The sequence below is a fragment of the Pundamilia nyererei genome, unplaced genomic scaffold, assembly GCF_000239375.1.
Source record: "Pundamilia nyererei isolate P.nyererei 1_Seehausen unplaced genomic scaffold, PunNye1.0 scaffold00048, whole genome shotgun sequence".
NCBI lineage: Eukaryota > Metazoa > Chordata > Actinopteri > Cichliformes > Cichlidae > Pundamilia > Pundamilia nyererei.
The window spans coordinates 2,231,471-2,246,972 of NW_005187449.1; the positions used below are offsets into that span (position 1 = coordinate 2,231,471).

Genomic DNA, 15,502 nt, shown 5'->3' on the forward strand with positions numbered 1-15,502 from the left:
GTGGCGTTGAACCAGTGATTCTTTATTTTATTTTATTTTATTTTATTTTATTTTATTTTATTTTATTTTATTTTATTTTATTTTATTTTACAACAAAGAGATGTCTGTATTTTAGTTTAAATATACTGCTTGTTTAAATGTATATTCTATACAATGTACGTGTAAATGTAACACTGCTTTTAGAGTAAATTAATTAATTTCAGATGATTATTTTTTCTCTTGCAATTTTATTATGAAGATGTTTAAGCACATAGACACCAGGTGCTTCCGGATTATTTCGAAGTAAAGTCTTATTTACTTTGATCATTCAACTGGAGAACCTGTAAATTAAAATCATGGCGTTCGTCCATTTCAAATTTTCAATAGTAAAACTTATCATTGTTTTCTCAGTAAAATAAACTGAATCTCACAGAAAGGGCAATATAGACGGCACTTTGTGTGATGTTTTTTAGTTTTTAATACCTTTTGTTTAATTTTTTTTTACGCCTGTGTTATGGGCGTGGATTTCCTACGCCCTCTGAAACGCTATTGGTTTAGCGCGAAATTTGAAATGTAAGGGGAACGTTAGCGGCTCGGAGGACAACAACAAGTCTAAATATGCGAATTTTTTAGATAGCAAACAATCAAACCAGAGGAATTAAGTGCTACAAAAAAGTTTACTATCGGTTTTCTTGGGAGAACTCTTTTTTAAACTTAAAGCGAAATGGATATCGCCTCGTATTTACAGTAAGTCACGGTGGAACATGGACGTTAGCCGCTGTTAGCTCAATTGAAGGGGTTAGCTTCAGTGCTACATGAATGTATGGATCTTTTATAACTAATTCATAAACAACGTAGCTGTCAGACATGTTTTAATTACTCATACTTCTACCCTTCAGGCGTTTTGAAAACAGTTTGACCTCATACACAGGTGACGACCCACTGGACGCCTGGATCAAGTGAGAATTTCGAGTGTTTTCATTGATGTGTAATGTTTTATAGTAATTTAGGAAAAGTTATTAGTCCTGCAGCCATTGAAATCATATTGAAACCTGTAAGAGTGTAAGAGACAGCCTTAACACAGGAGGTACATAACAAATGATCGTCGGCTTATTTCATTTTTGAGTGTTGACGTCGGAAGTAGACCTGGATTTACTTTTCAAAGTCACACTTCCTGTTCTTTACCGTCTATTTCCAGCTTTAGGTTATTTAATAACACTTTTGGATATTAAGGCTGAATATATGTATCACAAATGTTTGCTTGTCTCAGAGCACACAAAACAGCAAACCAACCAGCCTCAAAGATAAATAACTGCGTAATATCTTAATAAAATACAATAATAGTCTGTCTTAAAAATATTGTGAATCATTTTTTGATGATTTAATACAAAAAGATGCACACAAAATGAGAAGTACTGAAGGCAAGTTTCTCTGGGTGCTTCTTTAGGTTTGTGGAGTACCTGGAGCAGAGGCTACCTGCAGATGGTGGCAGAGGGATGTTGCTGGTGTTTGAGCGTCTCATCCAGAGATTTTTGAATGTCGAGCAATACGCGAATGACATCAGATATGTGAACTACTGCATCAAATGTGTAAGTCTGATTAAAACATTGTATTTTTACAGTTGTCTCCATAGTTTGTATCTTTTTAAGTTGGATAAAGTCTTACTCGAGCTCTTTTCTTGCCTCACTGTGTCTTACAGGCAAGTTATTACGTGGACCCTGTTTCCCTGTACAGTCAGGTCTTCAGTAGGGGCGTCGGCACCAGGACAGCTGCCCTGTATGTGGCCTGGGCTCAGCACTTTGAACAGAGAGGACTGCATGAACAGGCTGATGCAGTATACCAGAAAGCGCTGGAGAACCAAGCTCATCCAGCCAGCACTGTTCTCCATGAATACAAGTAAGCATTTGAAGAGTGAGACGAAGTTTCTCATGGTAACCTCAGACGGTTAAATACAAAGCTGTCTGTGCCAGTGTCGGTGGGAGTCTGGCCTATGTAGATACCTTTCAGAGTGTTTTGTAGAGAAAGTATGCCAGTTGAAATGTGTGGAAGTGGTTTAACCTCTGTGTTGTGGTGTAGCTGTTGTTAAACCAACCTCCAGCCTGTTATTGTATTAAAACGACACACACATATGTGGTCTCACTAGTGGGCAGCTATCATCATGGTGGCCGGTGGTTTGTTTTCAGTGTAACTACTAAAAAAGTTGAGGAACCTGCAGACATCAGATACTGTAGTATTTGTTTGAGTTTACAGTGCTCTTGAAAGCGCTGAATTCTAGAACGCTGAACATCTGCCATCAGCTCTGCAGGACATGAGATTTGCCGATGTTCATCTGTCAGGCATCACCACTGGTGTGGTCTTGGTATTTGGATATAGTTTCTTCAGTTTGTATGACTAAGATCAGAATTACACTTGTACGCAGACATAGGCAGCTGTCAAACACAAGTTTGGTCCCAAGTCCCAAGTTTGAGACCCCTGGTCTAAAAGAAGCATGAAAGCAGCTTGAAAGTCCTGGCAGTAATAAAGTGTGAACATCCGCTCTGAGCCTCGTGTTCACTCTCTGATGACGTCATTTACATCACTCTGGTCTGAGCAAGACGTTCCGGGGCCCTAATTTCTCAGTGGTGCAACTAAAAAAAATTCTTGTGTCACACACGGTGCGACTAGCCGGTTGAAAAGTTTGGGTGTACCTAACTTTTGTGCTGGTGCACCTAAGAAAAAAAAGTTAGGCACACCAGTGCAACCACGGCAAAAAGTTAGTCTAGAGCAGGGGTGGGCAACTCCAGGCCTCGAGGTCCAGTGTCCTCCAGGTTTTAGATCTCACCTTGGGTCAACACACCTGAATCACATGATTAGTTCGTTACCAGGCCTCTGGAGAACTTAAAGACATGTTGAGGACCTAATTTAGCCATTTAAATCAGCTGTGTTGGTTCAAGGACACATCTAAAACCTGCAGGGACACTGACTCTCGAGGCCTGGAGTTGCCCACCCCTGGTCTAGAGCCCTGCATGAGGTGACCGTGCCAGCAGTGGCCCACAGCTCATTTAAGTTTGAGACTCCTGGTCTAAAGGAAGCGTGATGGAAAGCCCCAGCAGTAATAAAGTGTGAGCATCTGCTCTGAGCCTCGCGTTCACCCTCTGATGATGGCATTTACGTCACTCTCGTCTGGGCAGGACGTTCACATAATCTGGGGTATGGAAACTCTAATATTGCTGTAATCTTTTAGGGATGGTGCAATTAAGAAGTGAAAGAATTTAAAGTCTGTGTTAACAACTGAAGCCTGGATATTAATCTGGCCTTCTAATGTGAATGATATCTGGCTGTGTGTAGTCACTCTACACATGCAGTGACAGCGGTATGTTACTGTGCTGCATGTTATATACTGTGGGCTAACAGAAACTCTGATCTGCAGGCAGTTTCAGACCAGAACCAGAAGTGAGACGGCAGTGTCCGGTAAAATGGTTTATTTAAAAGTTCCTTTATTATATAATGTTGGATTTCTTTCTTTAGAAATGTTTATTGTTGCTCTACTGTCTGACTATTTTTATATGTCTATTTTATGAAGGAGGAAGTCGAAACCCTTTGCAGAACTCCAATTTAACCAATCAGGTGCCCCACAGAGAGCCTGTCACTCAGAACAAGGTGTGTTTATCTCTGGTTTTTCATCCTAATTGTGCATGAATGCCATTTTCTGCTTTTCCATTCACACTGTGCGTCCTCTGTCACAGATGTCTGTGGACTGTCCCTCCAAACCACCTGCGAGTAAATTCATCGACATGTGAGTGAAACACTGAACTCAGTTTTTGGGGTTCCTGTTTCTGATGTCAGCAGAGTGCGCTCGTACCAACACAACATGTTACAGCCATGAGATGAAAAAGGAAGAGGCTCAAAGACAGAAATAGGGGGGAAAAAGAGTTTAAGTCACCCTTTAACTGTGTTTCTGGAAGCAAATTAGATTTACATTAACCACAGGAACAGTAAATAAAAGTGTCTTAGGAGGGTTTGTTTGTTTTATTTGGAATTTTTTGGAAAAAGATCGTCTGTTTTTTTTAAAATCTGTCTTCCTTTATCTCATCAAAGGTGGAATAAGCATCTTAGAAAGTCATAATGTGGCAAATGTCAGCTGTTGATCCTAGAGTAGCTTTGCCTGATGATGGCTTTGGGCTCACAGGGATTGATTCATGTGGAATTTCTTCCAGTTAATGTAAAAATTCGTGTACTGGGATGGGCTTTCTGTGACAGAGAATAGAAGCAGAAGAGCTTCACTTTACATTCATCTACACTCGCACAGTTTCGAGGATCTTAACAGCATGATGTCACCTGATTTCTTCTGTCGCTCACAGAGTCTCTCGCTCTGAGACTTCCAGGACAATTCCCACCAGTCAGGGCTCTGGCATTCAGACCGTGTCCGAGTACACGGTAGAAGACCTCGTCTGCGACGAATCTGAGCTATGCTTCGAAGAGGCCCGAGCTCAGAATTACTTCCGCAAGCTCCGTGAGCAGGAGGAGAAAGACAAGACAGACTTCAGTGAGTTTTTAATTCTGCAGCTAAAATAAATCCGTGCTGCGAACACTTGTCTGGATTTCTAGTAAATGTCCTTTTTATTGCTTTCATGTCAGCGATGACACCGAGCGAGTTAGAGGAGAGGAATAAATGGTTGCTGGAGAAAGTTTTCTGCGATCTTGAAATCAGACAGACTTCATCTCAAAAGGTAAGACAAAAGCATCCTGATGCAATAGGCTGTGCTGAATGTGCATCAGAGGCCTAAGCTTCAGGCTCAAAGCCAAAGTGCCAGCAAAAATAGACAAATAAGGATTAGTCTGAGCTGCGAATCATGCAAAGTTGCTCTAGCAGCATCCGAGAATGAAAACAGTGAGTGATAAGCACATCGGGTTCACTGCGTCAGTCTGAGAGGCTTTTCTTCTTCTTTATTTCAGCCGCCTGCAGCAGAAACTGCTGCCGATGTAAACCCGAGTCTTACCCAACCCTCCTTCAAGCAACCTCCGCCCTCAAACCGTCTGAGCAGCCGGCGCTCTCTTGGCTTGAGATTAAACACCGAGCCGACCTTCATCCAAGAGGCCGCCGCCAGCATTCCCGAACCTCCTCACCAGCAGAACATTGACACGCTAAGTTCGGTGGCATCCCATCATCCCTCTGTCCCAGCTGAGCGGGACATGGGTTTGCAGAAGTCTGCAGATCGGGAGCCGCTCCCCTGGGCCTCAGCGGTCCCACATACGCCACTTCATCAGCCTGTGAGCTTTGAGAGCACAGACAGGCTCCCACCCCCAGAGAACAATGCAACGTGGGTACCTTCTAACTCCCTCGACACTGCTTCTGATACTCTGTGGAGCATAGGTTTCTGGTTGTGCAAGGAAAACATTGAACCTAATATTTAATATCATGAAAATGCGAGATGTAAGAACAGCTACAGAGACGGTTTTTAGGAAACCCCCCCCCCCCTGTGTTTCCCACACAAGTTTATTTTTATTTTTCTGTCCCTCATCGTTTTATTATTGGACAGTCTGATTTCTGTTAAAGTTCAAGCCCTGCTGATGGGCTCATCACTACATGATGCCTGTGCCATAAAGTTTGTGACAATAAGTAATGGAGTAATAAGCAGCTTTCTCTTTAGTCAGTTAGTGTATGAATTGTATTCCGATTTTATTAGAAATTCTCCTGCACACATGATGATGATTTCGATGGCTGATTGAAATGATTTTAGATGCGTTACTGATCTTGTCTTTCTCTCAGGGATGTGGGTCTGCCTGCAGAGCCTGAGGACAAGCTTGATGGTAAGTGTGCTTTTATTTTGTCGAGCTGTTGCGTGTCTCTGGTGGATGTAGTCACAGCCCTCTCTGTCCCTCTCAGTGTCGCAGGGAGCCACAGCTAACCTGTCTCACGTCACTCCTAATAACTCGCTCGGCTTCGTTCAGGCCACGCCGTCGCGGGTGCTGCCATCACCTACTGTCAACACACGAGAGGCGCTGGGTGAGCACGACAGTTTGTCTCTTTGCTGTCACGTCAGAGGTGTTTTTATATCAAATTTAATGTTTTTGGAATCAAAGAGTTACTTTCATGTTATGTCTCTGTCCTTTAATCAAACTGCTCTTCACTGCTGCTCAGGCTTTGGCGGCTGTGGTAAAAACTCCTTCACTGAGTTCTTTTCTTCTTTGTGTCGACTCAGGCGTGATCATGGACATGTTCCAGGCTCCGACCTTACTCGAGGAACCGTTCAGCAGCACATCAGTCCTCCACGCTGCCGAGAAGGAGTCTGAAGCCGGATTCTGGATAGGCGGTAAATAGGCTCTGAACACAGTCGGGATAATAACAGAATCTAACTGGATCCGGTCACCAGTGCTTAAAATTAATGTTCCTCCTGTTTGAGTCAAAGCAAACTCAGGCCTGAACCTCTGAGACTGATTCTTGGTCTCACTCCAGATAACCTAATTATTCTGTCTCTGATGATTAGCAGGAGGAGCCTTCTCATTATCTAAGCCTCCCACCACGACTCCATTCACCATCTTTCAGGATGACGACAACAAAGAAAACGGCAGGTAAATATGGCCCCCACACTGTGGACACCCTAAACCCCAGCTGTGATGTTACACTCCCATGTACTTGTACCTGTGTGATATTCTGTCTGTGCTGGATGCCCTGTATCCATCCATCTTCTTCTGCTTATCCAGGATAAGAGAATTTTGTGCTTCAGCCTGAGAAGACTCGGGGACACTTTAGTGCTTTTAATTTTGAATATGAATAATAAAGGTGGTAATTTATAGACTTTTTTTTTAACAGTTGTTTACTCTGTTAGCTCGTGTAGTGAATGCAATAAAAGAGCTTTCAGGAGGATTTAACTTTTGATTTCCACTCAGATGTTGATGTGATCTCCAGCTTCAGGTCTCACTGAACTCACACTGAGATTTAAATGTCATTACTAGGAAAGACCTAGTTCACAAACACTCAAGGCTTCTGGGAAATGGTGTTTGCTAAAGGCTGCTAAAACAAACACAGACATATTTTTCACTTATTTTATGAGAAAAACCCACAAACCCCCGTTTTTAAATAATTCCTGTTTGTCGTGGACTCTTTCAGCTGCTGGGGTCAAGGTGCAGAACGGCACACATTTCATTCTGTCGTATGTTTTTTGTAGATCAGTTCATCTTAATGTTTGTGCTGCTGTGATACCTTGAGGATAAAATGAAGTGCATCCTCATGACAGCCAAGTGTTCCTGTTATTTTTGTCCCTGTGCTGTTTAGTGCCGCTGCTCCTGCTGATGCCGAGAAGCCTAAAGGAGTCAGAGCTCTGGCTGAAATCCCGGTGTCAAAGGCAGACAAACCCAACGTGAGTGAATTTACTCATGTTAAGCTAAATTCCAGATTTCTGGACGAGTGTTTGGTGTGTTTGTTTCAGGTTCACATCCTCGTGTTTTTCTTATCCTCATCAGGAGACTCCTTCAGATCTGATCCCAGATGAGAGCACCATGTGGGGAGCTCGCTACAACTCGCTCAACTCGCTCGCCGCCTGTCCCAACAGCACCACAGACTTCGCCATGCTGGCTCAGTTCGTCTCCACGCCATTCACTTGCAAAACCTTTATCAGCAGCGACTTCCTCGAGGACCGAGGTAAGAGGAGCCAAACCTGCGGCTTATTCCTCCCGCAGCCTCCGCACCTGTCTCATTTTAACAACAAGCTGAAAGTAATTTAAAGTTTCCCTAAATAATAAATGTTTCTGCCCCACAGAGAATAAATGTGAGGGGGAAGCTGATGAAGAAGCTTACCTGAGGCGTCAGACCAAAAAGCTGAGGTAATCAGTCTTCAGGTATCCACTGCCCATTCGTGTCACTGTTATCAGTGCAGATGTCACAGATGTGTCCTCTCCTCTGTTAGCCCCATCCTGGAGCAGAGTCCGACCGACGAAAGCACCGTCGGCCAGACGGTGCCCTCCTCTGCCAGGCAGGGCACCATCGTGGGAGAGGAGTTTGCAGTGGCCCAGCACTGCCTTACTGCGTCCTCACTCACCATGGTGCAGCCTCCTCCTCCCGGCGTGCTCTCCTTCAGGGACCAGACGCTCTGTCCTGCCGACTCCTCTAGGACAGCAGGGCCCGGCTGGGAGGTGTATGCAAGCCCTGAGCAGCCACCCAAACAGGCCTCCTTCATCTCAGGCAGACCCATGAGCGAACCTTTTCAGATCATGGAGGACCTAGAGACCCCCAGCAGCCCCCAGCAAGCCCAGAATCAGGTCTGTGACGTTCCCATGAGCCCCGAGGGTGCTCTCAAACCAGACTGGCTAGCCATCAGGAGCCCAGAGGCCATGGCCGAGCCAGACCTGGATGCCTTCCTGAGTCCCCATCAGCCCAAGAATCTGCACTTCCCCATGAGTCCAGGGCACCCACAGCTCTGTGCTGACGTGCCCATGAGCCCGACATCAATCAGCAGGGAGGATGAACCCATGAGTCCAGAGAGGGGGCTGAGGCTGAGCGCTGACATCTCAATGAACAGTGACACGCCGCAGAAAGCCCAGACGGGGGCAGTCCAGCTGATGTCGGATCCCTGGGACACCGAACTGATCTCCAGCCTGCTGTCTGGACTCAGCCCGCCTCTCGCCACACATCCGCGCTGCACCACCTGGCAGTGCAACATACCAAACATCACTCCAAAAATGACCATCAGCATGGGTAAGATCTGCAGCGCCTGCTCCGTTAGGTGTGGAAGTCTGGCTTTGATCCAGCTGCAGAGAAAAACTGTACGCTGTGTTGATTAAAACGATGAATGTTTGTGTCGTGACAGGAAAGGAGTCCCTCAGAGTGGACTGCGTTCTTGGAGAGGGAGCCTTTGCGACAGTTTACCAGGCCACGAACCCCGTGACCTTAGAGAAGACCGTTTTAAAGGTGAGGCTGCGGATGAAGAGTGCCGCGTCCCTGTCTCTGTGTTACTCAGCTCCTTTTTTTTAATGTAGTGGTGAAACAAATCTTATTGAATCATCTCAGAAATGAACCGTGTTCTCAGAGACATTTGGACATGACCACAGGATTCACATGTGTCCTCGCTGCAGGTTCAGAAGCCGGCCAATCCCTGGGAGTTTTACATCAACACCCAGCTCGACGCTCGGCTGAGGCCCGACGTCCGTCACCTCTACAGCAGTATGCACTCAGCTCACCTCTTCCATAACGGGAGCGTGCTGCTCGGTGAGCTTCACAGCTACGGCACCCTACTGGTCAGTTACCGTCAGTGTGGATTTATGGATATAAATTTACTTTTGTATATATGTTTTTAAAATCCAGTAATTTGTTGGTTTCTTAGTTTTTGCGCCATAATTTCGGATTTGATCTGTGTTTACGTAACTTGACTTTTGTTACAGAATTTTCTAGTGGTCACTTTTCAGTGAATTAAACAATAAGTTGAGCACATAATGAATCCATAACATGACAAAGACTGTTAATCAGTATGAAGGAAGAGAAACTTTAAATACTAGAGTTTTGCTTGCCACAGCTGAGCTTGGACATGTGGGTCGGTCTGTTGGCACGGTAACCTCACAGCAGCCTTGTTATTCGTCAGATGATGTCATTAAAAATGCTCCAAAAAGGCTAAAACAGCACACAGTCCAGACGTCCAGTTCAGGGGCTCTAATTAGTGGAATTGAAGCCAAGCAGCCTATTTGGTATCAAATTTTACAAATACAAGCCTTAATAATAAAAACAGTTTCCCCCCATAAGTTGTTATGAGGGTTTAAACCATTGTTGTGGAGTCTGCAGAGACTATTCGGTCGGTTTAAAGCTTCTCTGTTTCACTGTAATGCTGTTGCTCCACCTGCAGAACGCTGTGAACATGTACAGAACCCTCAGCGACAAAGTGATGCCTCAGCCCCTCGTCATGTACTTCACCGTCTGCATCCTCCACATGGTGGAGCTGCTGCACAGGATCCACATCATCCACGCCGACATCAAACCTGACAACTTCCTGCTGGGAGAGAGGTACCAATCACACGCTGCTTTTATCTCTGCGCTGCTCGTATTTGCAGCTTAAAAGTGTCAGAGGTGAGGCGGGCAGGCCCGCTCCTCCCCTCGCGACACTTCAGTTTCAGGCTCTGTTGAAACGCCTCGTCATCACTCGTGTCCTTCAGGTTCTTGGAGAACAAGCGTTTTGATTCAGAGAGCACGGACCACGGCCTGGTCCTTGTCGACCTCGGGCAGAGCATCGACATGGAGCTCTTCCCAGCAGGCACTGCATTCACTGCCAAGTGCCTGACGTCGGGCTTCCAGTGCACAGAGATGCTGAGTGGAAAACCGTGGAACTACCAGGTGAGCACAGCAAGGACAAGAAGAGGCATTAACATACACAGGGAGGGTCGAACACTGCCACGTTTCAGCAGCATTGGACAGTAGTGCGGTTTTTCCTGAGCTGCAGCTTCTCTCATACTCTGTATGTGTTTGAGAGCTAAGAGTAATGTCTCTGTGGGTTAGCGCCCGGTGTTTGTTGTTTCTGTCCCTGGAGTTGTGTACGGGAAACTTTGTAGTGTTGTTAATCTAATGGAAAGTCCAAAACTCAGCTTATCAGGTTTCCAGGTTCATTAAAAAGGTCTTGCTGGTCTCATTTTCCTCGCGATAATTCATATTTAGATTTGCACAGCTGATAGTTTGTGATGGTAGCCTGTGTCTTTGTATGATGAGTTTCATCTCTGCAGGTCACTCAGTCAGCTGGCTGAATGAAAAGAGCATGATGTTATGGGAAATGATCTTGTAGCTCTTGTAGATCTTGTATGAGCCGAGTTCTCTCGATTTAAAGGGGATTATAGGGTTCAGCTGATCATCACTCTCAGGCGTCCCTCAGACACTCAGAGGAACACCGGGAAGTGTCATGAACACATTTCATGACCTGATGACTGTTTTTGATGGTTCTATTTTCAGCTGTGCCTTCATACAGCCGATCATTTCCTGACACAAAGCCAAAAGGCTTGTCGCCTTCTGTTCTCAAACAGAGCTTTTGCATGTCACCCGATGTGTGAACCACGACATCTGGAGCCCCACATGTTTTATAGAAAGAAACATCTGGAGATTTTGTTGAAGACTCCTTTTAAAGATGGAAAACAAGTTTTATTCTGAAGGTCTGACTGTTGTTTGGGTTTCAGACCGACTACTTTGGCATTGCGGGGACCGTGTACTGCATGCTGTTTGGGACGTACATGCAGGTGACCAACGAAGGAGGCATGTGGAAGACGAACGGCGTGTTTAGAAGGTGAGTGCTCAAAGGAAGCTCCCATTTGTCTTTATTTGACCTCGTTTTTGGTGCATATGTGTGCTGATGGTAAACCCCCCCCACCCCCAGAAACCCTCACAGCGACCTGTGGCTGGACTTGTTTCACACGCTGCTGAACATTCCAGACTCCGGCTCGCTGCCGAGCCTGCGGAGCCTCCGCTGCCGGATGAACACGGTTCTGCAGGAGAACTATGGCAACAAACTACCCACGCTTAAGAGCCGGCTGGTGGTGCTGCTGCTGGAGAACCGCAAGACGGTGCGGAGATAACAGATGTGCCTCGCTCTGAAAAAAGGCTGCTGTTTATCCTCCGTTTGCACTCGTTTAAGCGCACACTCTTTGACACATCGGACTGTGAACGCATCGCGGGAGGAGTGAAGCATTTCAGCTCGTACCAATGCATAAATGTATATTTCTCTTAGGTCACTTTTTAAATTGAATTTGTTCCCATTTTGTGAAACAATTTTATTTTGTTTTGTTTTTCCCTTGAAAAACAATAAACGATAGTCTGTTTGAAGCTTCACTGTAACACGTTTTTCAGTGTTTTGTTTTTGACCTTTTTCTTCTCTCATTAAAACAACCAGACAAATCAAAACACATAAAAATTTGATGTTGTTGTCTCACTGACAATCTCAGGAAGTAAGTGAGGCAGGGACTTTGGTAAATGTCCCAGCCTGAAAACATAGGGATTAAGATGGCAGGAGACAAACATAAACTGATAAAGCATAAATGTTGACCTGCTTTTATTCTAAATTTTAAAAACAGCATTGAATTCAGCTTCTTTCATTCATCTTATGATGAGAAACATTAAACATCAAAATGTTTTTGTGTGATTTTAGTGGAAAGATGGTCGTAGTTCATGGGTTTATTTCTGGATTATCAGTCACATGTAAAGATATTTGTACCTGTGAGTGTTTTATGTTCACTGTACACAAGTTGTAATGTTTCATCTTCTGTTAAACGGCGTTTATTTTTATCTTTCTGTCATTGACGCAGGTGTAATAATAATTTTAATAATAATAACAAGCATGCCTCACTGAGAAGGAGAATTATGTCAAAGTTATGTTGAAAGAAAATGGATTTCATATATAAAGCTTCATTTTTTGTCTATATTTTTACATTTAAATGAAAGATAAGGGGGCTTTTCTGATCAGATGATCCCCTATCAGCAACAGTGGGAAGGAAGAACTCCCTTTTAGCAGAACGAGACAGAACCAGGATCACAGACAAGCAGCAATCTTCTGATAGGAGCAGAGATGAGAACGAAACAAACCTGAGAAGAGAGAAATCAAGTTAATGAAAGGGAGTGGTGACATATAAAATTCCCAGTGCATCATGGGAAGTCTTGCAGCAGCCTGAGTCTGGCAGCATAACTAGAGGATGGTGATGATGATATTGATGATTCAGTAATAACTGAATTGAGAACCTTTGGGGAAGTTTACAAAAATGGACAACAGTTCCAGACAGTAGATGCCCCTCGTGCGGCCGTCTTCACCACTCGGAAAAATATTCCCACTCACCTCATGCATCAAGCATGCCGCAATGAATTTTTAAAGTGATCAACAATAACGGTGGAGCTCCTCATTACTCTTTTTTTGGAGGTGTGTTCCTAAATTTTTTATCAGCTGTAAAACAGCCTGTTTCAGTTTAAGCTTTGTTTTCAGTAAATTGCATGTTCATTAAATGTTTTGTCTCACTCCCATTTCTTCTTGCTGCATGTTGAAGCTGTACTTGGAACTTGTTAAGATCCAACCATGCAAAATATGATTTTTTTTGCCATTTTTCAAGTGGTCTTAGACTTTTGATCAGGAGTGTGTTTACTGTAGATGATTCCATATTTAAAGTCTTTTTTTGTTTTTCTGTCCAGTCATGTTACTTTTGTTGCCCCGTTGAGACGTGTCGCTGCCTTTTTATGATGAATAGTTACAACAGTTACTTTAAATGGCTTTTTAATCACACCCCCAGTTCACCACCTGCATGTTTATTTATAGAGACATCATGATTTCATCTTTTAAAATAAATTTTAAAACAACTTTTTTCTCTTTTTTAAAGTCTCAACTTCAACAAAAAAAAACCCAAAACTTACCCAGCGTGTGTGTTTCATGTTTAGAAATGACTGAAAGATTTGTTGAAGTGAAGTGTTTTGAGTTTTGTTCAAAAAAGGAATGACTTCATATAGGAAAAAATATATATCACATATGCAGGACACCTTAAACTCGTTTTTTAATTAAGCAGCAGGGCAGAGCAAAATCAGGGCTGCATCACGACATGAGGACTAAACCCCAAATCAACCAGACCCAGAACTGATCCGGAATTAAAACAGGACTACAACAGTTCAAAATCAGGACTACTTAGGATTTAACCAAGACAGAATCAGAACTAGATGATAGTAGCACTAAAAATCATCATAGACCTGCACTACACTTATTTTTTAATTCTACCAAAGTACAATATTTAGATTGAGAAAAGTTAATATAATTATTTAGCCTTGTTGTGCAAACAAGCCTGCATAACTTAATAAATGTAGAATTTGAAAAGTAACAAATGGTATTTAAAAAGTTACACTAGGTACTAGATACATGTTCTGATGAGTTTTGGCAAACAACCGTTTGACTAACATGTGTGTCTCGCCTGCTCTCTCTCCCTCTTTATGCTGACAATCAAGCCAAACACCAACATCATCAAACATACAGTTGAAACCAGATATTTACTCTTCAGATAAAAACACAAACACTTTTTTTTAATTGTAACAAATCAGACTAAATGTTTATTTTTTTTAGATTGATAAATATAAAAAAAAAAACATTTGTTAACTTTAAGAGTAAAGAGAGAAACTATCTGTATTTCTTAATTGTAAATGGCACCAAATTGTATTCAAAACTGAGCCACACTTATGGAGCTCCACAGTTCTGTTCCTGGTGTTTTGGTTGACATCTCTTGATTTTCCAATGTCAAAGAAACAGGCTCTGTGTTTTGCCTTATATGCATCCACAGCTGTGCCACCAGTTTACTCACATGGACTCTACTAACCTATCAGAAGCTTCTTCAGCTCAGAATGGAATCGTCTGCAGTTTTCTTATTAATTAACAATAAACTTAGTGTATATGTACTCCTACATTTGATGAAATTGATAAAAAAATAGACAGCTCTGTCTCTCTTTATTCCGACATTTAACTAATTCAAAAGATCTTTCAATATTTATTTATCCAAAACAAGTTTACTCTAAATTGGTGTTTACCAAAAAAAAAGGTTTTTATGTTTTTCCCTAACGTGTATGTATATATCTGGTTTCAACTGTGAATATACTGCTGTGTATTGAAGTTCCTCTTGTTTTGCATAGAAATATACTGAACAACATACAAAGCATAATATATAAAATAACATCTACTTGAGTTTTTTTCTTTGAAAGAAGCCGCTTATGTCCATTGTTGTGTTCATCAGTAAATAACTGAAACCGATCAGTGTTTGTTTAGCCCAGTAAGCTACCCCCCCGCTCCGCCGATGGCGTTCATCAGTGGAATCTGAGAAATGGACGAGGCTGCGTCTACCGCCTGCTCAGAGAGACACGCCCTTACTAAGGTCAGTTCTTCAAACCTCACAGCTCAGATTTGATTCTATAGCTCGGGCACAGGGTCAAAAGTCAGGACTGATCGCTGAATGGCTGTGTGCAAACATGCAGGAGACCACAGCAACACTCACAGGCAGGCTAAACACCTGAAACTCAGGTAAAGTTGAGAGGTTTGTTAAAATAATGAGTATAAAAGCCATAATCGCAAATTATCTTAAGGCCTTTATGTGAAGCTGCAGTTTTATGTGAAAATGTTGTTATCGTTCCACCATCAGACTGAAGGCGTCCTGCCCATCCCCACCCAGCACCTGTGGAATGTACCTGAGTACACAGACTTACAGACTGATGCCACAGCACATTCACAGCCTGTTCTGGGAGCTGTAAGCCAGTCACTGTGTGTGACTCTCCCCAACCGGCCACCACTCCCTGAGCCTGGTACTGTGGGAGGTTTCTTCCTGTTCAAAAGGAGTTTTTCCTTCCCACTGTCGCCAAAGTGCTTATTCATAGTGGGACATTGTTGGGTTTTTCTCAGAATCAGAATCAGAATCAGAAAGGGTTTATTGCCAGATGTTGAGCAGGTTTACAACATTAGGAAATTGCTGCGGTGCTTCAGTGCAACATACTGTCATAAAAATATAAAAATAAGAATAAGAATAAGAATTAAAGTGCTAAGTGGATAGATATATACATGATATATACATGAGT

At 43.1% G+C, this 15,502-nt stretch overlaps 1 protein-coding gene and 1 pseudogene across 5 annotated transcripts; both read left to right on the forward strand.

Moving 5' to 3' along the window:
* The first annotated feature begins 504 nt into the window (after positions 1-504).
* bub1 (BUB1 mitotic checkpoint serine/threonine kinase) lies at positions 505-12,205 on the forward strand. 5 transcript variants are annotated; one of them, XM_005732757.1, is made up of 24 exons: positions 505-726; positions 879-938; positions 1,427-1,568; positions 1,679-1,875; positions 3,389-3,429; positions 3,542-3,618; positions 3,705-3,754; positions 4,320-4,504; positions 4,597-4,688; positions 4,915-5,279; positions 5,729-5,769; positions 5,846-5,965; positions 6,162-6,272; positions 6,450-6,531; positions 7,235-7,319; positions 7,423-7,600; positions 7,719-7,782; positions 7,866-8,653; positions 8,766-8,866; positions 9,031-9,192; positions 9,792-9,949; positions 10,099-10,276; positions 11,104-11,210; positions 11,301-12,205. In XM_005732757.1, the coding sequence occupies exons 1-24, from the start codon at positions 704-706 to the stop codon at positions 11,497-11,499; spliced, it is 3,606 nt and encodes a 1,201-aa protein (XP_005732814.1). In that variant the 5' UTR covers positions 505-703; the 3' UTR covers positions 11,500-12,205. The 5 variants fall into 5 exon arrangements, with proteins under 5 accessions (XP_005732814.1, XP_005732816.1, XP_005732813.1 ...); XM_005732756.1 differs by having other exon boundaries at positions 506-726; positions 6,447-6,531; XM_005732758.1 differs by lacking the exon at positions 505-726 and adding an exon at positions 733-800 and having other exon boundaries at positions 6,447-6,531.
* A 2,552-nt stretch (positions 12,206-14,757) lies between these two features.
* The window catches only part of LOC102192696 (lactoylglutathione lyase-like), a 2,460-nt pseudogene continuing 1,715 nt past the window's right edge, over positions 14,758-15,502 (forward strand).

Excerpts from the sequence above, each read along its gene's own strand:
- bub1 (XM_005732756.1), top strand. The coding sequence starts at position 704 with ATGGATATCGCCTCGTATTTACA. Across the intron at positions 5,770-5,845 it reads GCCTGAGGACAAGCTTGATG|TGTCGCAGGGAGCCACAGCT; the intron begins GTAAGTGTGCTT and ends TGTCCCTCTCAG. Across the intron at positions 6,532-7,234 it reads GACAACAAAGAAAACGGCAG|TGCCGCTGCTCCTGCTGATG; the intron begins GTAAATATGGCC and ends TGTGCTGTTTAG.